A 25,377-nucleotide genomic window follows, 5' to 3' on the forward strand; every position below is an offset into this window, starting at 1 on the left:
TAGAAGACAAACAATACTATCATTCCACTTGACCTTACAGACATAAAACACTCTACCCAATCACAAAAGAATACACATTTCTTTCAAATGGCAACAGATAATTCCTCAAGATAGACCATATTTCAGGACAAAAAAACAATGTCAACAAATTCTAAAGTATTGAAATCACACAAAGTACATTGTTTGACCACAACAAACTACAAATTTATAACAGAAAGCAGGAAAGTCCCCAATCATTTGGAAATTAAACACATATTTAAATAGCTGCATACCTCATTTTATTGTACTTCACTTTATTGCTGCATTGCTGTTACTGTGTTTTTTAACAAATTGAATTTTTACTGCAACCTGTGTCTAGCAAATCTAGGAGTACCATTTTTCCAACAGCATGTGTTCATTTCTGTGTCACATTTTAAGAAGATATGTAAATTATTTTTTAGACATTATACTACTGTATACTTAGTAAACTAAGTATAATATAAGCATACATTTTATATGCACTGAGAAACCAAAAACTTATGTGACTCACTTTATTGTGGTAGTCATGAAACAAAACCCGCAATATCTCTGAAGTATGCCTGTAACACATACCTTGGGCCCAAAGAAATCCCTAGAATATAATTTCACTTAAAATGAAAATGCAAAAAAATTATCAAAACTTGTGGTTATAGGGAAGCAGATGTGGCTCAACTGATGGAGCGTCTGCCTACCATATGAAGGGTCCAAGGTTCGATCCCCAGGGTCTCCTGACCCATGTGGTAGGATGGCCCACCTGCGAGGCTGCCACGTGCAAGGAATGCCATGCCATGCAGAGGCGCTCCTGCATAGGGGTGCCCCACGTGCAAGGAGTGCGCCTCGCAACGAGAGCTGCCCTGTGTTAAAAAAAAAAGTGCAGTCCACCCAGGAGTGGCGCTGCACACATGGAGAGCTAATGCAGCAAGATGACACAACAAAAAAGAGACAGACACAGTTTCCCAGTGCCACCAGGATAATGCAAGCAGATGCAGAGGAATGCATACAGGGTGGTCACAGAGAGCAGACAATGGGGGGAAGGGAAGAGAAAAATCTTAAAAAAACTTGTTATAGCTTCAAATGCTTATGCTAGAAAAGGTATAAAATCAATGATCTAAGCTTCCACCTTTAAAAGCTAGAAGTTAAAAGAAAAAAAGTAGAAAAAGGAAATAAAAAGTAGCAATCTACAAAATAAAATACAAACAGGAAAAAAAATCAATGAAACAAATAAGTGATTCTTTTAAAGGATAAAACTGATATCTATTTAGATAGAGAGATCACAAATACCAATGTCAGAAATGAAAAAGGGGCTACACGTTCCAAAGATATTAAAATAACAGGAAAACATTATAGACAATTTTATGCCAATATATTTGGCAACTACGAAAAATGAACAAATACATTGAGAGACACACAAAAGTGGACTTAAAAACACACAGAAAAACCTCAATAACCTTATGTTAATATTGGAAAACTAAAACAGTCATTTAAAAAAAAAACTCTCCACAAAGAAAATCCCATGCCCAGATGGTTTCACTGGACAACAAATATTTAAGGAAGAAGTAACATCAATCCTATACTTGTAGGTATTCATCCAGAAGAAATGAAAATATATGTCCATTAAAAGACTTGTACCATGAACATAAATATTCACAGCAGCTCTTCATGGCAGCCAAAAAGTAGGCATAACCAAAAATGAACATTAACAGGAAAATGGATAAATTGTAATGTGTTCATACAATGGAATCTCTCTCAGCAATAGACAGAACAAGCAACTGATACATAAAAACACAGATTAATGTCCTTAGTAGTATGAAACTGTATGTACCCCAGAAAAACATGTTCTTAACTCTAACCCATTCCTGTGGTTGTGAACCCATTGTTAGTAGGACCTTTTGTTGAGGCTACTTCAGTTAAGGTGTGGACCACCTCTAGCAGGACGAGTCTTAATCCTATTATTGGAGTCCTTTGTAAGAGAATGAAATTCAGACACAGCAAGAAAGTCACAAGAAGAAACTGAAACAGAACCCACAATAGAAAGAAGAGACCATGAGAAACCGCCATGTGCCTTGCCATGTGACAGAAGAACCAAGGATCGCTGGAAGCCAGCTCAAGAACACCATAGTCCCCAGGCGGAAAGTATCACATTGATGATGACTTGATTGGGATATCTGCCCAGCCTCAAAACTGTGGAAACTCCCATTGTTTTAGCCAACCCATCGCATGATATTTGCTTGAGCAGCCTAGGATACTCAAGCAATGTCAAAATTTCCAGTGCTAGACCCAAAGAGTAAATGCTACATAATTCCTTTTATATGAAATTCTAGAAAAGGGAAATTTAATCTATAATGACAAAAAGCAGATAGGTAGTTAACTAGGGTGGGGATGTAACAATTTGAGATTTATGAATCCCAAAAAGGAAAGATTATGTTTGTAAACTACCCTTCGATTGTATTAGTTTCAGCTGAGATGTCTTTGACAGACCGTATTTTAGGCCATAGAACAAGTTTTTATAAATCCATAAGAACTGAAATCAAACAAATCATATGTTATGACCACAATGGAATGAAACTGGAGATCAATAACAGAAGGAGATTTAGAAAATTCACAAATATGTGGAAACTAAACAAGACACTCCTAAATAACCAATGGGTAAAAGAAATCAAAAGAGACATTAGAAAATACTTTGCGATGAATGAAAAGAAAAACTAATATACCAAAAGTGATAGGATGGGCAGTGGACTTGGCCCAGTGGTTAGGGCGTCCATCTACCACATGGGAGGTCCACGGTTCAAACCCCGGGCCTCCTTCACCCATGTGGAACTGGCCCATGCACAGTGCTGATGCACGCAAGGAGTGCCCTGCCATGCAGGGGTGTCCCCCGCATAGGGGAGCCCACGCACAAGGAGCGCGCACTGGAAGGACAGCCACCCAGCATGAAAGAAAGTGCTGCCTGCCCAGGAATGGTGCTGCACACATGGAGAGCTGACACAACAAGATGACACAACAAAAAGAAACACAGACTCCCGTGCTGCTGACAACAACAGAAGCAGACAAAGAAGACGCAGCAGAGAGACATAGAGAACAGACAACCGGGGTGGGGAGGGGTAGAGGGAGGGGAGAGAAATAAATAAATCTTTAAAAAAAAAGTGATAGGATATACACTTACTGTTTACTTACATATGTTTACATGAGTGATATGCTTCAATAAATTTTTTAAAAATCACTCATAAATCTGCTTCGCAGAAAAAGTGATAGGATGCAGCAAAAGTAATGCTTAGAGTTCGTATTGAAAATTTAGCAAAAATTTATACCTGTAAATGCCTAGATTTTAAAAAGATCTCAAATCAATAACCTAAGTTTCCACTATAAAAAACTGGAAAAAGAAGAGCAACCAAACTCAGGGATGTTCCCTGTGTAGGGGAGCCTCCCGCACAAGGAGTACCTACAACTGCAAGAAGGAGAGTTCACCCATCTGCCCCATGGGACTTAAGTCCCTTCTCAATTAGAAACAGAGTGGACATCACCATCCCAAATCCTCAAGATTGAGGAATGAACAAACACAAGGAGAGGTATACAACTATGGACTAAAGTAGACTTATTATTGTAGCAATGGAAGAACCAGTAACACTGCTATAAAGGCAGCTGTCACCAGAGGTTCTGAGGGGAGGGAGAGGGAAGAATAGGTGTAAAATGGGGCACTTTGGAAACATCGGAATTGTCCTACATGATACTGCAATGTGGGATACAGGCCATTACACATTTTGTCAAAGCCTATAGTGCAGTGCAAGGTGTAAACTATAAGTAAACTATTGACCATTGTTAGTATTCATGAAAGTTCAATATGAGTTCATCAATTGTAACAAACATACCACACTAATGAAAGATAATGTTAGTGGGGAAAGCAGGAGAGGGGGAGGGGTGGGTATATGGGAATCTCCCTACTTTTTTGATGTATCATTTATGGAATCTAAAGCTTCTTTAAGAATAAAAAAAAATTAAAAGCAATAAATAATAAAAATTACAAAAGAAATAAATGAATAGAGAATAGAAGAGAAAATGCAACAAAACCAAAAGTTGGTTCTTTAAAAAGAGCAACAAAATTGACAAACCTTTAGCTATACTGACAACGAGAAAAAGGAAAAATTAATTATTAAAATCAGAAGAGAGAACATCACTACCAACCTTACTGGAAAAAAAAGGATTAAAAGGGACTACTATTAACAAACGGAAGCCAAAAAACTAGATTAGGTAGATAAAACGATCAGATTTCTACAATGATACAAATGACTACAAGTGACTCAAGAAGAAAATGTATAGAAACCTAAATAACAGGTAAAAACATTGAATTAATAATAAAAAAACTCCCCACAAAGAAAAGCCCAGGACCAGAGGGCTTCCCTACTGAACTCTTTCAAATGTTTAAAGAAGAATTAACACCAGTCCTCCACAAACCTTTCCAAAAACTAAAAAAGGGGGGGAGCAGGGAAGCGGCTGTGGCTCCATCAGTTGGGCTTCCGCCTACCATATGGGAGGCCCTGGGTTCGCGTCCCGGGGCCTCCTTGTGAAGGCAGGATCGCCCGCATGCTGCGGGGAGCCACCCACCTGCAAGCACCACAGAGACCTGCCTCAGCAAGGTGATGCAACAGAAAGGGAGACAAGTAAAAACACAGTGAATGGACACAGAGAGCAGACAGCAAGCAAGCCACGGGGGAGGGCGGAATATATAAAAATAAAATGCAGACACACAGAACACACAGCAAATGGACACAGAGAGCAGACAGCAAGCAAGCCACGGGGGAGGGCGGAATATATAAAAATAAAATGCAGACACACAGAACACACAGCAAATGGACACAGAGAGCAGACAGCAAGCAAGCCACAAGGGGGGAGGAATAAAAAAATGAGGGGGACGCTCATCCCAACTTATTCTATGAGGTCAGTATTACCTTAATATCAAAACTAGACAAAGACATCACAAGAAAAGAAAGCTACAAGCCAATATCCCTTCTGATTATAGATGCAAGAATCCTCCTCAAAATACTAGCAAACCATATCCAGCAACATATAAAAAGGATTATAGGGAAGCAGACGTGGCTCAAGCAGTTGGGCGGCCACCTATCACATGGGAGGTCCCAGGTTCAGGTCCAAGTGCCTCATAAAGGGAGATGAGTGGATGCCACCTTCCACTGTAATGCTTGGACACGGCAGCAAGCAGATGCCAGGGGCCAGCAGACGCTGCAGCCTACCGGGAGTGGATATGGCTCAGGCCACTGGGAACTCACCTCTCATATGGGAGGTCCTGGGTTAGGTTCCCAGTGCCTCCTGGAGAACGCAAGCAAACAATGTGCAGACAGTGGAGAGAACCCTCCGGGGAAGGGAAGGTAAATAAAGTAAATAAAATAATCTCAAAAAAAAAAAGGATTATACACTATGGCCAAATAGGATTTATCCAGGGTTGCAATTTGTTCAACATATGAAAGTCAATCAAGGTAATATACCATTCTAATAGAATAAAGGGCAAAGCCCACATGATTATCTCAATAGACAAAGAAGAGACATTTTACATATAAATCAACACTTTTTCATGATGAAAATATTCAACAAACTAGGAAGAGAAAAAAACTTCTATCTGATAAAGGACACCCACCTTCAGCATTCCCCCTAAGATCAGAAATGAGATCTGCTCTCACCTACTCTATTCAACAGTGTACTGACAGTTATAGCCAGAGGAACTAGGCAAGAAAAATAAAAGGCATTCAAATTGGAAAGGAAAAACAAAACTATCTGTATTTGCAATTGACATGGATATAGAACATACTAAGAAACCACAAAAAAAATATTGAAGCTAATAAGTTCAGCAAGGTTGCAGGATACAAGATCAATATACAAACTACAATTGTACTTCTACAGACAAGGAACAATCTGAAGAACAAACTAAAGAAAACAATTTCATTTGTAACATCATCAAAAAGAATAAAATGCTTACAAATAAACTGAACAAAAGGACAGCAATACTTGTACACTGAAAACCAAAAGACATCAATAAAAAAAACTAAACACATCATAAATGGGAAGACATCTAGGATCATGAAATGGAAGGAGATATTAAGATGGCAATACTTGCCAGATTCATTTAGAGAGTCAATGCAATCCCTATCAAAATTACACCTGGAATTCCGCAGAAATTGGCAAGCCGATCTTCAAATTCATGTGGAAATGCAATGGACTCGGACAGCCAAAACAACCTTGAAAAGAAGAAGAAAACTGAAGACTTGCACTTCCTGAGTTTAATATTTCCTACAAAGCTACAGTAATCAGGACTATGTGATACTCACATAAGAGTAAACAGATCAATGGAATAGAATGAGAGTTCTGAAATAAATCATTACATTTATGGGCAATCAATTTTGAAGAGGTGTCAAGACATTTAATGGAAGAAAGAGCAGCCTTTTTTTAAACAAATAAAGCTTGAACAACTGGATACCACACGCAATGGAATGAAGCTGGACCCTACCTTACATCACATACAAAAAATAAGTCAACAATCTAAGTGGAAAAACTATAATTTTAAAACTCTTGGAAGAAAATACAGGAATGTAAATCTTTGTGATTTTGAATTTGGCAATGGTTTCTCAGATGCTGTACCCAAGGCACAAACAACAAGAGACAAAAAACATAAATTGAACATCAAAATTAAAAGCTTTTCGGCTTCAAAGGAAACTATCAATAATGTGAAAAGACAACCCATAAAACGGGAGCAAGTAATCACAAACCATAAAACTAATAAAGTACTTATATGCAGAAGATATGAAGAACTCTTACAACTCAATAATAAATGACCAATAACCCAATTATAAATGAAAAGATATGACTAGACATTTCTCCAAAGAAGATACACAAATAACCAATAAGCAAATAAGAAGATGGTCAACATCATTACTCACTAGGGAAATGCAAGCGAAAACCATGACACTACTTCATATCCAATAAGATGGCCATAAACAACAAAAAGACAATAACAAGAGGTGAAGATATGAAGAGATTAGATCCTACACACACTGCTGGTGGGGATATAAAATGACCCGAAACAGTCTTTCTATTAATGAGAAAATACAAGAAGAAAGCAAAGATATTTAATCATATTGTTGGATAAAGGAGTCAAGATTTATGACATTTTATGCTTTACAGGATCTTTTTAAGTCTCATTTCAAATATGACCCACCTCTAGACTTCATTTGAAAAGTAGTTTTGTAGTACCAAAAACCATAGGTTGAACCGTGATTTTAAAAAAAAGGAAACGGACTTGGCCCAGTGGTTAGGGCGTCCATCTACCACATGGGAGGTCCGTGGTTCAAACCCCGGGCCCCCCTGATCCGTGTGGAGCTGGCCCATGCACAGTGCTGATGCGCGCAAGGAGTGCCCTGCCACGCAGGGTGTCCCCCGTGTAGGGGAGCCCCACACGCAAGGAGTGCACCTGTAAGGAGAGCCGCCCAGCGCGAAAGAAAGTGCAGCCTGCCCAGGAATGGCGCCGCCCACACTTCCCGTGCCACTGACAACAACAGAAGCAGACAAAGAAACAAGACGCAGCAAATAGACACCAAGAACAGACAACCGGGGGAGGGGGGGAATTAAATAAATAAATAAATCTTTTTTAAAAAATTAAAAATTAAAAAATTTTAAAAAAGGTTTTAGACTCTTAAAAACGTTACTACTATTGAAAAGACAGTAAGTTTAAATTCAAATTTCTGCATTTATTACTAAAATCAATGACTTTTAGCTCACTCAACTTTCAAAATGAGGATAACACCTCTTTATTAAGCCCTCACAGGGCCTGAAAGAAAGAGCAATTCCTGAAAGTACTGCTAATAAAAAAGAAAACGGTACATAACAACAACAAAGTCCAATGAAAGAGCTTGCACAGATGGCCTCTGCCTATGAAGTGGGACTGGAAAAGAGCCAGCACAAGCAGTACGGTTCTCAACAGGGGCCCTGCTGGGTGTGCAAGGCACACACGTGGCTTGTGCTGGGCAAGACTACCCAGGGGCCCACGTACCAGATCCCTGCCTCTAACAACCCACCCTCCCCAAGGGAGCAGCATAGCCAGGGCTGGCAACCACTGTCAGACAAAAGAAGTCCACACTACAGAGGAAAAGGTGCATGCAGCATCTGAAGCTTGACCAAGCCCATCTGTAACGCGGGGAGGACAATGCTTCCCAGAGCCTGACAACATTCCCAGCACCTCGCCAGGGACAGAGGACTCGCAATGTTAGTTCCATAAGCACGAGCATGTCCCATTCTTCTGTCATGTTACTTTTTATGTTAGACTGATTTAAACTTTACATTTTCATCTTATATGCTGTAAAAAAATACTCTCAAGCATATACGTATATCTACATGGTAGGGTGTGTAGGTACGTACATAGCTTTCACAGCGCTAGTATCTTAGTACCTAGGTAGGATATAATAGCTAAAATATATGGACACTCAAATCTTTGCTGAATACACTAAATACTTTTAGAAGCTGATAATGAAGACCCTCCTTTGATACTGAATAAAAACTAATTTAGAGACTGCCTTTCAAAAGTAAAAGGTGTGGAGCAGATGTGGCTCAAGCAATTGGGCGCCCGCCTCCCACATGGGAGATCCCGGGTTCGGTTCCCAGTGCCTCCTAAAGAAGACGAGCAAGACAGTGAGCTCTCTCAGCGAGGTGGCATGGCGAGATGATGCAATGAGGAGACACAACAAGAGACCCAGCAGGCAGGGAGCAGATGTGTCTCAAGTGACTAGGTGTCTCCCTCTCACATGGGAGGTCCTGGGTTCAGTTCCCAGTGCCTCCTAAAAGAAGATGAGCAGACGCAAAGAGCACACAACAAACAGACACAGAGAGCAGACAGTGAGCATAAACAACTAAGGGGTGGGGAGAGAAATAAATTTAAAAATCTTTTTTAAAAAGTATAAAGGCATTACACAGATGTTGAAAAATGAAAGAAATTAGTACTGAAATGAGTAAAGGGAATTCTTATTTAAGGGTAAATTCAAAAGCAAATTGGATTTGTAAAACACATTACAAAAAACACAATCTACATTAACAAATGAAATAAAGTATGACACTGAACACACCAATGCCAGATAATCCTCAATAATAAGCTTGTAAAATAGGCATTTCCTATGAGCTGATCAATGGATAAACATGCACAACACACACGAAGATGTTGTTATCTGGCTACTTAAAGAACAAGTTCATAACCCTGAAGGAATTCACTAAAAAAGGAAGTAAACTACACCTCTACATACTGATAAAGTAGAATCAGTCTCCCAGGACTAACAGAAAGGTAGCTAACAGTTACTGCATACTCAAATGCAATATGATGGTATTCTGACTTTCACAAATCATATTAGCACCAAGCTTATATGATTAAATCAAACAAAGCACAGTGTAATATAATGAATGGCAAAGGAAGCAGTCACTTAAAACTTTAAATATACAAACAGAATATCTTAATGTCAGGATTTTAACTTTTAAATAACTGCTAATATTAGCATTTAAGTAAGCAGCACAGTGAAATGGGGGGAGGGGAACACATCAAATTGGAAGTAAAGAAACCTGACTTCTACTTTTGCTTCTGCTAAATTATGAGATCTTGGGCAAAACACATAAAAATATCAGGGCTTCAGTGAATTTGCAAAACAGTGAAACAATCTCTGAAGTTACTAGGATTCCATAGGTCCCATTCTACAAAATACAAGCTGTTTTAAAAGTTGTAAATTTTTAAAATTAAAATCACTGCCCTGGGCAACAAAGGTAGAAAATTCAGACAGAATCGGCTCCCACTCTCTATTGTTTGAGGAAGGACTTGGCTACTGCTATTATCCTCTCTCTCATCATAATCATCTCAGTTTTCCTTCTATATTAGATCATTCTCTTCAGAATATAAAGATGTTATAAGATAGCCAAGCTTAAAAAAAAAAATAGAATTCCCATCAACCAGTTAAAGAGAAACCCCACTGAAATAATGGCAACAAAAAAGGATAAAATTCCCGATAAGAAATTTTACCAAAAAATGGACAAGACCTATAAGAGGAAAATATGGATATGTGGTATTCTTGAACACAAACACCCAATAGCATAAAAACTCAAATTTATTAATTTAAAACTACTCCAATTTAAAAAGAAACAATTTTGTTTTTATTCTAATTTTTTTTTTTAAGTTTTAAAATTTATTTCTCTCCCCTTCCCCCCCCCCACCCCCACTGTCTGCTCTCTGTGTCCATTCGCTGTGTGTTCTTCTGCTTGCATTCTTGTCAGCGGCACCAGCAATCTGTGTCTCTTTTGAGTATGTCATCTTGCCATGTCAGCTCTCCATGTGTGTGGTGCCACTCCTGGGCAGACTGTGCTTTTTTTCAGACAGGGCGGCTCTCTTTGCAGGGACGCACTCCTTGCGCGTGGGGCTCCCATATGTGGGGGACACCCCTGCGTGGCACGGCACTCCTTGCACACATCAGCACTGCACGTGGGCCAGCTCCACACGGGTCAGGAGGCCCTGGGTTTGAATGCTGGACCTCCCATATGGTAGGCGGATGCTCTACCAGTTGAGCCAAATCCGCTTTCCCAATTTTGTTTTTAAACCAGTCAAGTTAATTCTAATGTTTATCTGGGGATGGTAGAAGAGGGCAGGAATAGCTAGAAAAACTCAAGAACACAATGAGGGCAATTCATTTTATGTAAAATAATTTAAAACATAAAGCTTTAATAATTAAAACCGAGCAGAACCAGTACATGAACAGAGATATAACAATGGGACAAAAACAAAAATTCAAAAACAGACCAAATATATACTGGGCATATTGTAAAAAGGTAGCCTTTCCAATCAGAAGGGGAAAAGATGACTAGTCAATTTAATGGCATTAGGATTTTGGGTAGCCAAAAAGAGAAGAAGCAAACCAGAGCCGTACCTCATACTGTACATCGAGATTTCAAATCAATTCCTAACAGATCCAAGATGTACATGAAGATGAATACAACATGAGGTAATTCCATTAAAACCTTGGAAAAGGGAAGCCCAGTATAATTACAACTCAAAACACTGTTAAGTCTTAAGAAAATATTGATAAATAAACAGTATCAACATGAAAAATTTCTAATTAAAAAAACAAAACACCAAAAGCAAAGTCAAAGAAAAATGGAAAAAAAGATATGCAATTCATAACACAGATAGATAAAACTCTTACATATCTAGACCTCCTAGAAATTAAAGAATATGAACAGCTAGTTCATGGGAAAGGAAATACAAATGGTTCTTACATAGAGATCAACCCAGCAAAGACTGGGCATGCCTCTCAGCACAGGGTAACACAATCACACCCCAGCCTCTTCCCCTTTAGGTGCAGGGGTCAAGGGGCCATGAGCCCCAGGTGCTATCGCTAGCTTGGGAAGGCCCATCTGCAGAGGTCAAGGGGAAGTCTCAGATGTCCAAACTTCTGTACCCCATAGCCTCAGCCACAGCAGCACTTAAGAGCAGATGCCTGCTTTTCCCATTTACATCAGAATTAACAAAAAGCTCCAGGTTATGCTTTCCATCACGACACAGCTCTGCCTATCCACCAACCCTCCCCCTTGCACCCATAGAAGCCACAGCCCATCATCACTCTGTCTTCCTTGACACATCCCTGAGCAGCCCCTTGGTCCTTCTGCTGGAACGGAGCCCTGGATCTCCAGGGAGGATACCACTTCTTCCGCAGCCTTCCCAAGTGGGAGCTTCTTCTCTTCCCCCAGCCCAGGTGAGGTAAGGGTCCTCTTGGTCACCTTTGGGAGTCTCCCTCCCTCTTCCCTTAAGCCCCCAGCTCTAAGTCTCATGCCAGCCTATATCACTTCTCCTTGCAGCTCATCCACAACTCAAATGCTCCCTCGTCTCTCAAAGGTCTCAGTTCCTGGTTCATGATGGCCCTCTCCAACTTTCCTCCACTCTTAATTCTCAGAGATTTTAATATCTAAGTGATCTTTCCAACACCTTGGCCTTCCAAATTTTGGTCTACTGCAGTCACAACCTAGACCTTGTCAGTACTAATGGTAACCCTTCTGGGACAGTTAAGTTCATGTGTCAACTTGGCTAGATTATGGCATCCAGTTGTTTGGTCAAACAATGGCCTATTCATTAATGTGAAGGTATTTCATTGAAGGGATCTGCATGTACAATTAGTTGACTGCATCTACAATCAACAAAGGAGATTGCCCTCAGCAATGTGGGGAATCTCCTGATTCAACCAGTTGGAGATCTTAGAAGTCAAAACTTGACCTCTCTGACATGAAATAAGTAAATCAAGCTATCTCAGAGTGCTAGAGACTGGATGATAGGCTTACAGGAAATTGGGAGGGAGAGGAAGGTTGTGAGCAGACGCCTACATGTGCAAAATTGATGATAAAGTGGAAGTAAGTAGTTGTGTAGGGAAGGGGTAAGACGGGGGCATAGGGATACTACTGGATGGGGCTTTGCAAGCTTGAGGGGGGCTTGGGTTGGGAGGATGGGTCAGATGGTCCAAGGAATTGGGGGGAGGTGAACATGGGAGATTGTCGGGTATGTGGTTGAAACTATAATGCTGAGGAAACTCTTCAGAAAATATAAGGAAGGGTTACTTGTCTAAGGTGCGTAATGGGGGGCATCTGGCACAGGGCAGGCTTCTACGGAGTATGTGAGTGCTCATCTTGTCATAGTGTGTTATATCATTGGGGAGAAACCCATACTATGAGTGTGAAGGTATACCCACATCCTGGGGAGGACTGATGTTTTCAAACAGAGGGAAGGGTGTCTCTTGAGAGCACTGGTGGCTACCAATGGGGGAGAACAGTCTAATGTGTCAAGCCCTCAGCATTGTTGCAAGTATCTATGAATCTGGTCCTTCAAGCAGTGAAGCTTGCCTGTCACTGTGGGCCCTGGGGGGCAGGGAGAGGAACAGAATAGATAGAAGTGGGGCTAACTGGGGGGCAATGGAAGTGTTCCACAAGATTGTGCAATGATGGATATAGGATATGTTAAATTACACTAAAAATTTATAAAAGTGTATAGTCAAAAATGTAAACCATCATGTAACTAAAAATTTAGAAATATGTACAGTCTAAAATATAAACCATAATATAAACCAAAATGGAACCATGTTTGGTAGCTATGTTTCAATATCTGTACATCAGCTACAGCAAATATAACATGAACATGTAAAAAGATCATTGCTGGGGAAGGGGGAAAAGAGTTTGATGTTGAATGTATGGGAGTCCCCTATATTGTTTATGTGACTTTACTGTGATCCAAAGCTTTTTTGGAGACAAAATTAAAAATTAAAAAAAAAAGGGATGCAGGCACTGAGGAAGGAATGGGGGAAACTGCCTTGCCGCTGTACATACAGGGTAATACCCACTGCAGTGATGAAAGGCAAAAATATCGAAAACAAAGTTCTATGATATTTTTCATTTTTTAATACCTCAATTTATTTTTATTTTTTACTTTATTTTAGTTTTTCTAAATTAAAATGTATTCTATTTCTAATCTTTAAATCCATCACTACTATTTCATTTTCCTACTAACTGAATTTGGCAATATATTAGGCTTCATTTTTTAAGAAGTTTTAGACCACAGAGGGGTTCAACTATGGCAAGGGAGGAACACTGGTGTGGGGTGTCATTGATGGGGGACACATGGCTAGGGGGGAGTTCTCCAGGGCATGTATATAGGGTATATAAAAATGTTCAGATATTCATTGGATATTTTCATAGCAGTTACAATTACAGACGACAACCAAGGGAGTGCTGAATTCCTAGCCAGGGGAGTTCTGTCACATTCTCCAATGGAACAGCAACAATCCCCCAAGTACAAGGGCAAAGACCAGTGAAGGAGGATAGTCCAATGATAAGCCCTTGATACTGATGACTACGCTTATAAGCCTGTGTGCCTGAAATTTCAACTAGACCTAGAGCAGCAGGGTGCCTAAGAGTTACCTCCTAAGAGCCTCCATGTTGCTCAAATGTGGCCACTCTCTAAGCCAAACTGTAAATGCATTACCTTCCACCCAGCATGGGACATGACTCCTGGGGATGAGCCTTGCTGGCACCAAGGGATTATTACCAATCACCAGCTGGTGATGCAACTATAAAACGATCTTGAATAAAAAGGGGAAATGGTAAAGACAAATGAGTTCATATTATAAGAGACTTCAAAATGAGTCGGGAGGTCATTGGAGGGGTCGCACTTATACACGTCTCAGGAGGATCCCAAAGAAAGCCAAAGTAGATACAACCCCAGGTACTGGTGCTCCTGAGGGCTACGAAGACACACAGGTTCTATGGTCATGGCAGATGGCTCTGGAGTTCAGTGCCTTGTCAGTGGGCCCTACTTTGGAATTTGTGCTCCTGAGTGTGATAAAGTTGGACTCAGAAGTGACCTTTCTACATATGCCTCTTCTGTCACTTTTACTGAACCTGTGGTTGGCGCTGGGGTTGGTGTACACTCAGGAGACTTCAATCTCTGGACTGGGTATAGGCCAGCTGGCCCTGAGCCTCAGTAGAGTTGCAACACCTACTCTCCAGTTTGCTGGACTTACCCGGGTCAGCTAACAGGGAGGTGAAGATGGTCAACCACCACATAAGGAAACCAAGAGTGCCTACAACTGCAAGCTGAAGAATCATATCCATCAGCCATGTGCGATCTAAACCCCCTCTCAATTTAGAGGTGGAGTAGACATCATCATCCCAGGGTCCACAGGATGGAGGAAATAAAGTATGGATTATAGTGGACTTACTGGTATTCTACTATAGAACTATTTTAACTCTAACAATGGAAGAACTTGTATCATTCAAATGGAGACAGTGGCTACAGTAGTTGCTGAGGCGAGGGAGAAGGAAGAAGAGGTATGATATGGAAGCATTTTCAGGACTTGGAGTTGTCCTAAATGATACTGCAAGGACAGATGCTGGACATTATATATCCTGCCATAACCCACTGAATGGACTGGGGAGAGTGTAAACTATTATCCATGTGGTGCAGCAGTGCTCCAAAATGTATTCACCAAATGCAATGAATGTGCCTCAATGATGAAAGAGGTTGTTGATGTGGGAGGAGTGGGGGGAGGGGTTTTTGGGAACCTCTTATATGTTTTAATGTAACATTTTTTGTGATCTATGTATCTTTAAAAAAAAAAGACAATAAAAAACCAGAAATAAAAAAAGCAATCTAAAAATAAATAAATAAAAGTCAAAACTGAGGTTTCAGATGTCAGAAGAACTATCTGCCTCAACTTCAACGTTGGCTCTTGCCAGAATTTCCAGCCAGCCAAACCTCCCCAGAATCCGGTCTAAGGATTTCCACATCACATTGCCTTTATCCAAATTTCCAGCTTGCAGCAAGCACTATGAAGTTTGGACTTGCTAGCCCCCAGGTCGTTCAAGCCTATTCCTTATAATAAATCTCTTCTCTCACACACCCTGCTGATTCTCTCTGTAGACCCCTGACTAATGCACCCTCTAAACCCCACATCCCAAACACTGCCTTTTATTTTTCTAACTCCTTCACTCTCTCTAATACCTAACTCCCTGCTGAGTTAGGGCAACTCATTGTCCCCAGCTACTTTGCACTCTTAGGTCTCAGAAGGCACTGAGTTGTCTCTCCAGACCTGAGACGTGAGTTTCCTCTACAGTGCAGTGTTTGTGCCCAGGCGAATCCCTCTGCGTAGGCTGCTCTACGTTCAGCTCTTTGCTTCTTCTCAATTTTGGAGTCACAGTATAAATGTCTCCCCTGTCATGGGTCCCTCCCTGAAAGATCTAAAGGAGCAGTCCCCTCTTATTATACACCAGAGCCCCCTGCTCACTCTCGTAGCACACAGTTTCCGTATGTTTATCTCTCTCTCTCCCCAGTAGCCTACTGGCAACACTGACAGCAAAGCAGCTATGTCTGCTTTATGTACCACTGAATACCCAAACCGGACACTTCGTCAGTAGTCAGTAAGTGTTTGTCAAAGGAAAAAATGGTGCCAAAAGAATGATATAAACTACAGTAATTCTGCCACATTAAGAAAGTAAAAGAAACACAGAAAACAAGACAGTGCTTTATGAAAATCCTTTAATTTCGGGCCTATTAGAACCGTTTCCCTAGTTTAAATTAAAGAATCCTAAATATGACTCAGAGTTCTTGAGAATAAATTGGGAGAACCTACAGTACCCAGGGCTGCTGAGATAACAAAATAAAATGTGTTATAAGCACTTAAACAGAGCCTGGCACATAATAAGCAATCAATAAATGCTGGCTATCAATCAATTTAAAAGAGCTCTTAAAGACTTTGAAAAATGACTTTAGTGTTGATTCCTGCTGAGAGTTTCGAGCCTGCTGGCCTACCCTATGAATTTTGAGCTTGCCAGCCCCCACAAATGTTTAAGCCAAGTCCTTGAAAAATAAATCTCTTTTTAAATGTTGCTTTACCCAAAGACCGATATATTGGATAACATACCACTTGCCACGGGGCAAACTGACCATAAAAATATATTCTCACACAAAATTACGGGCTAGATCTGTAAACAATTATTTCCCCAGAAAAATTTTAAAAAATAAAAGACTTTGAAAAATGAAGGCCTATATATTGAGAATATGAGCATAACAAAATATATATGGAGCTCTACTTCTCTACCTGACGCTGCCCTTCCAACTCTAAGGTATCCAGGTCAGAGGTTCCTCTTCTCTTACAAAACCAGGAAGTACTCTCTCAAATTCCAGGGCAAGACAACACAGAGCAACGGAAAGCATTTTTAACAAACTCCCTCCAAAGGCTTACCTTTATATTTTTCACAGAATTATCATTCTATCTTTCTAATTCTGTTTGAATAAATCAAAGAATTACTACCTAAATATATCCATTAATCAAGTAAAGAAAAAAGTTATAGCATATTTTGTACCTTCTGACAAATAAATATATCTTTGGCTAAAGCTAAGAAGCGATCATTAACATGTATAATCAACATGTATAATAGCACACAGCAATGTAGAAATCAATTGCAAAAACTTTATTTTAGTGTTTTTTGTTTTTTTAAGATTTAAAAAAAATTTTTAAATTTATTTCCCCCCCCCCCATTGTCTACTCTCTTGTGTCCATTTGCTGTGTGTTCTTCTGTGTCCGCTTGCCTTCTCAGTGGCACTGGGAATCTCTTTTTGTTGTGTCATCGCTGTGTCAGCTATCCATGTGTGCAGTGCCACTCCTGGGCAGGCTGCGCTTTTTTCCCACAGAGTGGCTCTCCTTGCAGGGCACACTCCTTGGGCGTGGGGCTCCCTTAGGCAGGGGATGACCCTGCGTGGCAGGGCACTCCTTGCACACAGTGGCACTGCACATGGACCGGGAGGCCCTGGGTTTGAACCCTGGACCTCCTATACGGTAGGCAAATGCTCTATCAGTTGAGCCACATCCGCTTCCCTTAGTGTGTTATTGTAGATATTCAATACCTACCCTTCACACAATCTATTTTTACATAAGCTAATAAAAGCAAATCAAATCCAACCAATCAAAACAAATACAGAAATTTAATATGTAAAACGTTAAAGAAAACTGCTCCTCCCTTGTGAAAGTTCTCTTGGTTGTGAAACTCAAGGCTGCTGAGCCCCTCATATGACCTACTAGCTGGGCGTATCTTAGTATCTCAGACACTGCAGCTGCACACTGAAAATCAGAGGAACAGCTAAGGATGTCAGAAGACTTTTTAAAGTTCTTAGTCCAGCATATTCAAACATTTCAGGCTATTTGTATTTAAGCCCATAACCTAACTACATCTACCAGGTTTCTTGAGATTGAGACAATTATTTAAAGTTATTAAATAATTTTTATTAAATCATTGACTAATTATTAAAATGTGCCAAATATTCTACATCTCACTAGTTAAGACTGATGTTAAACTAGAAGAAAATTTCTAAATCTGTCAATTTTTCTGGCACTGCAATACCAATGGCCATTATAAGAAATATCTTTTTTTTAAAAGATTTATTTTATTTATCCCCCCCTTGCGGCTTGCTTGCTGCCTGTGCTCTGTGTCCACTCACTGCGCGTTCTTCTCTGTCTGCTTGTCCCCCTTTGTTGCGCCATCTTGCTGCGCCAGCTCTCCGCAGGCTGTCAGCTCTCCACGGGCATGCAGGCTGTTGGCTCTCCGTAGGCACGAGCCAGCTTGCCTTCATAAGGAGGCCCTGGAACGCAAACCTAGGGCCTCCCATATTGTAGACGGGAGCCCAATCGATTGAGCCACAGCCGCTTCCCACAAGAAATATACTTCTAAGACTGAATGGGCTATATTAAGATAAAATTACAAATGCAGAATAATATATATAATATGCTACTTTTTATATTAGAATTGGGAGGGAGAGCGATACTGGTATTTGTATGAAGACAGAGTGGAAAGATACAAAAGAAACAAAATGGTTACCTATAGGAGGATGGAAGTGGGAAAGAGAATAAAAGACTTCTCAATTTTTACTGTTTTTCATTAAATTTTGAGCCATATGAAATGTTACCTATTTTGAAAACAGAAATACGTATTTTATACAAGCATGTGTTTCATTAACAAACATAAATATACACATATATACATTTATGATTTAAAGAAGAGGAAATAGGGTTTTTCAAAGGAGGAAGAATTAAGGAGGGTGTTTCAAAGCAGCCCTGGGAGCCTATTTCTGGATCCCAGCTCTGACTAAACAAAATTTCACAATAATGGCTCTTTTTTTTTTTTTTTTTCACTTAAAACTTGAGAATATTTTCCAAATTACTACACTAAAACAGATGACTCTTAAAATAAATTATTTCCTTAGGGAATAGAGGTTTAAAATTTTTAATTGCTTTCATTTATAACTAAAATAATTTAACAATATGTTACAGGTCAGAAGGCATTTTGAAAATAAACATCTCTCTCAAAGTGAAATGCTTTTCCTACAATTCCCTCCACCATACCTCAGTCTGCCCTTATAAACAGATCTCTCTAAACATTATAAAACTTCAGAGTTACATCAACCAACAGCAATTTTTTCTTTTAACTTAGACAGCTGCTTAGTATACAAAGCACCTCATGAATTGTATTTGAACCCACCAACTTCTCTACTTCGACCTATCCTACCTGACCTTGTCCTGGAAAAACCCACATCCCTGTCCCCTCTTAGTCATCCCCAAAGCACATCAGCTATCCATTAATAGCACACCTGTTCAGTACTCTTATCCTGCCATCAGCAACTCATATCCAAACATGTCTGTCTACCTACCTACCTACATTCCTAGGTAACATAAACTAGATCTCCTAACTATCAAACTACCTGGAGAACGATGAAGGGTTTTTAAGTGCAGTACTAGCCACTCCACTTAAGCACCCCTCAGTGCACTGCCTGCCTCGACAGAAGCTCAACGGTGCCCCCTTAGCACGCTGGCCTGACCCTGCAACCAAGGCGTCAGCTTCTGTCAGGCTCACAACTGTAGGCATCCTGACAGTGCTTTAACTTCCTTTAAAATAAGGGAAGAAATGAGCTTTTAGGTCAAAGAAAATGTTTTAATATATAATACTGACATAATATTTGTCTCTATAACACTGTGGTGATAGAGTATTTTTAATATTCTTTTGATGGAGGAAGATGACTGCTCCTAATTTCTTAATTAATTTAATAAAGTTGAAAGTACTTCCTAAGTAAATTCATAGATTTAGTATAATGTCAATTAACATACCTGAAGGATAACTCAGACAGTAAGGAATGTACTGATAAGGCATGTTTTATAAAAGTAAATTTTAAAAATTAAAAATAAGCATATATCTAAACCTGTTGACACTGGATTAAAAAACAATGGAAAAAAATTAAAGATACAAATTAATAAATAAATTTGTAATATGTGAAGGAACAATAAAACAAAAAAGGAAAAAGAATAATGAATGTTTCTGGTATAATAATTTAAATACAAAGAAAAACAAATCGATCTCTACACTTTCATTATACATCATACAGAAATTCAAAAGGATTTCAAATTTATTTTTTAACTAGAAAAAAAAGGGATATTCCTAATAATAAAAGGGAACTTGCCTTTTCATTTCAAGCAAAGTTTTAAAAAAAGAGTTATCTACAAATGAAAAATGCCAAAATAAAGATAAAAAGAAAACCAACAGAGTGAAAAGGAGAAGGGATCTGCATCTGGGATGCTAGATAAAAGTTCTATCTCCAAAACACACAAGAATGTTCCTAGGTCGATATCCTATCCTCAAAGCCAGACTCAGGAAAGACCCCAATCAGAGGCAGCAGAGCTGCCCCCACTGACGTTCAGCCAGGGCCTGGGTGCGGCTCTAAGCCCTGCAGCCTAGTAACTCACCTCGCACTCACTCGGCCCACTCTGAAGTAGGTCTTCTTATTCTCGTGCGGCTACCAGTAAACTAAGGGCCAGAGAGGTAGTCACCCACTGACGGGACCCAGAGAGTGGGAACCCAGAGCAGATGGGGTCAGGCCTTCTGATCCCAAGTCATGCTCCCGACTGCTGGGCCGTGTGCTTCCCTTCCTGGTAGAGCACAAGCCTGTGGGCCCTTCACAAGTCCAGCCGACAGAAATGACTGCACTGCATGGCAGCCCAGGGCTAAGGCTGGTGCAGGGGAGCCCTTTGAGGAGTCAGAGAACCACGCCAAGGAGCTGAGCAAAGGCTTTGTGGGACGAGCACTATCTCAATTGGCTCTGGAAGGGGAATAAACACAGGGAAGAAACAGAGAAAGAACTGAATGGACCAAGGCATTAAGTTAAGACGGGAAGACACTGGCAACTTAAATCCTTGAACTGGAAAGAATGGTACTTGAGAGGGAAGTAACTGACTCTGAGGACTAGGGAATTTAGGCTGGCTCAATGCAGAAGGCAGAGAAGCTGTCCTCCGGCAACTGGATTTGAGGAGAACCAGACAAAAGAGACTAGGATGGCCAGGAATGTCTGAGTGGGGCCAGCAGAAACGGAGAGAAAGAATGGCTCTGTGGCACAGCAGCTACCCACAGGTTAACAGAATGAGAGAGTTCACAGGTCAGAGGGAGCAAGGCTGACCGACCTAAATGACAAGAGGGTGGGGTCGAACAGGGGAGAGTCTCCCAAGACCTGGCAGGCGGAAGCCATCAGGGTCCAAAAAAAAACATGAATGAAGGGACGGAGAGGCCCCTCCCTGGTCTGGCACTCACTCAAGGACATAACTAAGAAGACTTTATTACATCCACTTTTTCAGAGATATTGTGAGCCCAAACTGAATGGATTTAGAAACAAAATCAGTGTGGAGGGCATTTAGTACAAATGACAGAATAATCTTGTCATTCACAGAAACAGGGTTTGACAAAGGAGGGAAAGTAGGTTTAAGACAAGAAGAGGCAGGTTTCTACGTGGTAAGATCACAGTTTATATCATATGATATTCAGGAAGGATGCTGTGTCCCCAGGACTAGAGTTTGGGTAAGGAGAATCAGAGCTGAAGACGTAGGTGTCACCCTGTTTTCATTTCCTAGGCTGCTTAAGCAAATACTAGGAAATGGTCCAGCTTAAACAATGGAACTTTATTTGCTCATGGTTTTAAGGCCAGGAAAATGTCCAAATCAAGGCGTCTTCAAGGCGATGTGTTCTTCCCACAGACCAGCGTTCTAGGGCTGGCTACAAGACGCCAAGCCAGAGAAGCCCAAAGCTGCTGGCAACTCCGGCTCCAGCGCACACAGCAAGGCCCATGACGGCATCTGCCGATCTCTGCTTTCTCCTCCAGGTTTCGCTGACTTCAGCTACTTAGCTTTCTCTCGCTCTGTCAGAATTTCATTCTCTTTTAAAGGACTCCAGTAATAAGATCGAGACCCATCCTGAATGAGGTGGACACATCTTAACTGCAGTAGCCTCATCAAAAGATCCTACTCAAACCAAGGAATGGATCAGATTTAAGAACATGTTTTTCTGGGGTACATACAGCTTCAAATCCCTCACACACCCACAGGAGTAAGGAAAAGTCAGAAGAATACCTCAATTTTGGGGAGCAGGAAGATGAACCAAATAGGGAGCCACAAAAGGGCTGAGACTGCACCTGAAGAATCAAGTGCAATGCAGCAGTGCTCCCCAACCTTCCTCACATAGAAGTGCACAAAGAGAGCAACGATGTTTGTGGGGCACGATGGGGTGAATGAGGCTGCTGAGAACTGGACATCATCGGCCCGGAGTTAGGGAGATCGTTACCCCACCTGCTGCACAGCCAGAAAGCCTGGGCACCCAGGCCAAAATGTTTAAGACAGCTCCCCTCACTTGTTTCCCTCAACTGTCACTAAGCCCGGGAAGAATACTGCCAGTGAGACAAAGAAAGAGCTTAGAAACAACCGTGACATCACTGACGACTCTAAAAATCACTGGAGAAAGTCAGATTTCAGAAGGTAAACATGGACAAGGATGACTAATTATAGGAAGAACATTTTACCCAGAGTTGTGTTACCCTAACTGGTTGTAAGGAGTATCCTAAAAGGGGTGATTTTTCAAATGTTTCTAGCAAAAACACTGCCTTTTTATACTAGACTGTAAAGTAATACGCTTTAACTTCTACCCCATGTTTTTTTCAGATTTATAAAAAGGTAGAATAAAAATCCTCTGAAAGTTTGCAGTACTTACCCAGTACGAGACTGACCAACTTTATCACAAATATCCAAGATGAGGCTCCAGTCCTCAGCTGTATTCATCTCACTGGTTGCTTTCTCTGCAAATTACAAAGAGAAATTGCAGAAATGTTATAAAACAAATCTCTAAAAGGTACACGCACACTCAAATTTCCAAACTATTGCATCACCAGTTGCCTACAACAAATCAGAAAAGGAGCCAGCAGTCTGGTTATGACAAGTTCAGGTTCATCTTTTAAAAAGGCAAGGAGGGCAGAGTAAGGGAAGCTTGTGGAACAGGAAGCTCCAGGAATCAGTCCCTTGACCAGAACAAGAATTCAACAGGCAGGAACTGCCTGGATCAACTATTTTGAAACTCGTGAGTCCAGAGTACACGGTGCGGCATCCCAGGAGGAGCAGGGGGAAAAGCCGGTGAGCTGCGGTAAACAGAGCTGAACTGCACCCTGGCCGGCCGCTGCCCGTGCCCCAGTCTGGGGTTCTGTCAGACTGGGGGGGGGGGGGGGCGTGGCGTGGGCTGATGGCTGACCACTGCTTCTCACTAGCTCCTTCAGATCGCGGTCCGGTTCGCGGGCAGCCACTATTCCAACCCGCCCTGGACAAAGGGTGCGCAGGAGACGTCAGCTTCCTCAGAGCTGCGGAGGCCAGCTAGGGGCTGTGTTTGCCGGGTATGTACCAAGTCAAGAAAGCTCAGTTTTAGGGAGCCGAGGAGGAAATCCCTGTGCCCTTCCTGGCCCCTTCCTCATCTCCCCAGGGCATCTGGAGCTGACCAGGTACTCCGTCTGTGGGGGATTCTCCAGCTGAGAATGACAGGCAGGGGAAACTCCTCTCCATGCCCCCCTCTCAGAACCTACCCTCCAGGCAAAAGCAGAGTGAGAGACAAGGGTGTCGGGTGGCCTGGGGCAAGGGCTCATCTGCCTTACTTCCTGTAGAGGACACCCAGAGTGGGAGAAGGTCTGTTTTCTGTGGTATAGAGAGACATTCAAATTCATGAAAAAAGGGGACTCCTAAGGCCAAGAGCAAGCCCAAGCCCAGTAAAGACCGGAGAACCGTGCACTCGGCATTCGCCTTGGCGACCAGGATTCCTGACAGGGGGCTGAGTTCTAAAGAGGAGCAGCAGCCAACGCAAAGCAAAACTGCAAGGATGGTGAAAGGGTTTTCCCTAAGGCTGGCTGGTTTTTTAGTTCCTGACACTCAAGGAAATACCTGTCATATCACAAGCTGGTCACACACTCAAGAAACACCTCTCAGGGGATAAATCTCAGAGCTAACATTTTAAAATATTAAAATGTACAGTGTGCAACAGAAAATTACAAGACAAAAAAAACAAAAACAGGAAATGACAGTCTATCCACAGAAAAAGGATAGATATCCAGAAAACACCAACAAAGAAGGCCAGACTATGGACAAACTGGACATTAAAAAAATGATTAGAATGCTCAGGCGTGACAAAGGAAAAGATAAAGAACAAGTATATCAAGAAAACAATGAATGAACAATGTCAGAATCTCAAAAAGGAGAAAGAAATTTTTAAAAGAAACCAACTAGAACTACTGGAATTAGAGACCACAATAGCTGAAATGAAAAATTCCCAGGAGGGTTTCAAGAGTGGATTAGAGCTGGCAAAAAGAACAATCACTGAATTCAAAGACAATACGATTAATTGAGTCAAGCTGAGGAGCGAAAGAAAAAACAATTACAAAACATGAAAACAGTCCAAGAGGCCTATGGGACACCCTCAAGCTTAACAATATATGTACTCTGGGTGTACCAGAAGGAGTAAAAATAAGAGAGGCAGAAGGAAGTTTCAAAGAAATGACAAAAAACTTCCCAAACTTAATAAAAGATGTAAATAGGCACATGGCAGAGCCCAGAGAACAAACTTAATCTTTAAGAAAATAAGCCCCACCACATTTTGGTTAAACTGTCAAGTGCAAAGGACAAGGATAGAGTTCTGAGAGCTTCAAGAGAAAAGCAATGTGTTAGGTAACAAGGAGAAGCAATTCGATTTAGCTAGATTCCTATCAGGAACCATGGAGACAAGAAGGCAGTGGGCTGAAATACTTAAATGCTGAGAGAAAACAAAGATCAACTGTAGAAGTTAGGCATTATTTATGAATTCCAGAAATAGATATTAGTTTATGTTTGTAAACTGGTCTGTTCCTCTGGGCATATTAGATTATATTGGATTCAGAGGTTTCACTTCTACTTGATTAAATAATGATTAAGTGGATTTGGCTCAACTGATAGAACGTCTGCCTGCCATGTGGGAGGTCCAGGGTTCAAACCCAGGGTCTCCTGACCCATGTGGTGAGCCCACGCATAGTGCTGATGTGCACAAGGAGTGCAGTGCCATGCAGGGGTGTCCCCCATATAGGGGAGCCCCACGCGCAAGGAGCGCGCCCCTGCAAAGAGAGCCACCTACATGAAAAAAGCGCAGCCTGCCCAGGAGTGGCGCCACACACACAGAGTGCTGACATGGCAAGATGACACAACAAAAAGAGACACAGATTCCAGGGGCAGCTGACAAGAATGCAAGCGGACACAGAACACACAGCAAATGGACAGAGAGAGCAGAGAACGGGGCGGGGGGGGGGAGAAATAAAAAAAATTTTTGAATAATTAAGGCTTTGATTGGGCCATGTCAGTGGGACGTCAAGTCCCTGCCCACCAAGGGGGCAGGGACTCACAGAGAAACCACACTACAGAGAAGGGAGGTTGGAAT

The 25,377-nt window shown here is 41.2% G+C and overlaps 1 protein-coding gene across 5 annotated transcripts in view; it reads right to left on the reverse strand.

Annotated features, from left to right (window-relative positions):
- The window catches only part of STAM (signal transducing adaptor molecule), a 91,861-nt gene that overhangs the window by 51,182 nt on the left and 15,302 nt on the right, over positions 1–25,377 (reverse strand). For 4 of the 5 annotated variants that reach the window (XM_058297902.1, XM_004465071.5, XM_071215505.1 and 1 more), the window contains exon 2: positions 22,651–22,735. In XM_058297902.1, coding sequence (XP_058153885.1) covers positions 22,651–22,735 — 85 coding nt within the window. Of the gene's footprint in view, positions 1–22,650; positions 22,736–25,377 lie in introns of those variants that run through there. The other variant, XM_004465072.5, reaches the window with a different exon arrangement.

The sequence above is a fragment of the Dasypus novemcinctus genome, chromosome 5 (assembly GCF_030445035.2).
Source record: "Dasypus novemcinctus isolate mDasNov1 chromosome 5, mDasNov1.1.hap2, whole genome shotgun sequence".
NCBI lineage: Eukaryota > Metazoa > Chordata > Mammalia > Cingulata > Dasypodidae > Dasypus > Dasypus novemcinctus.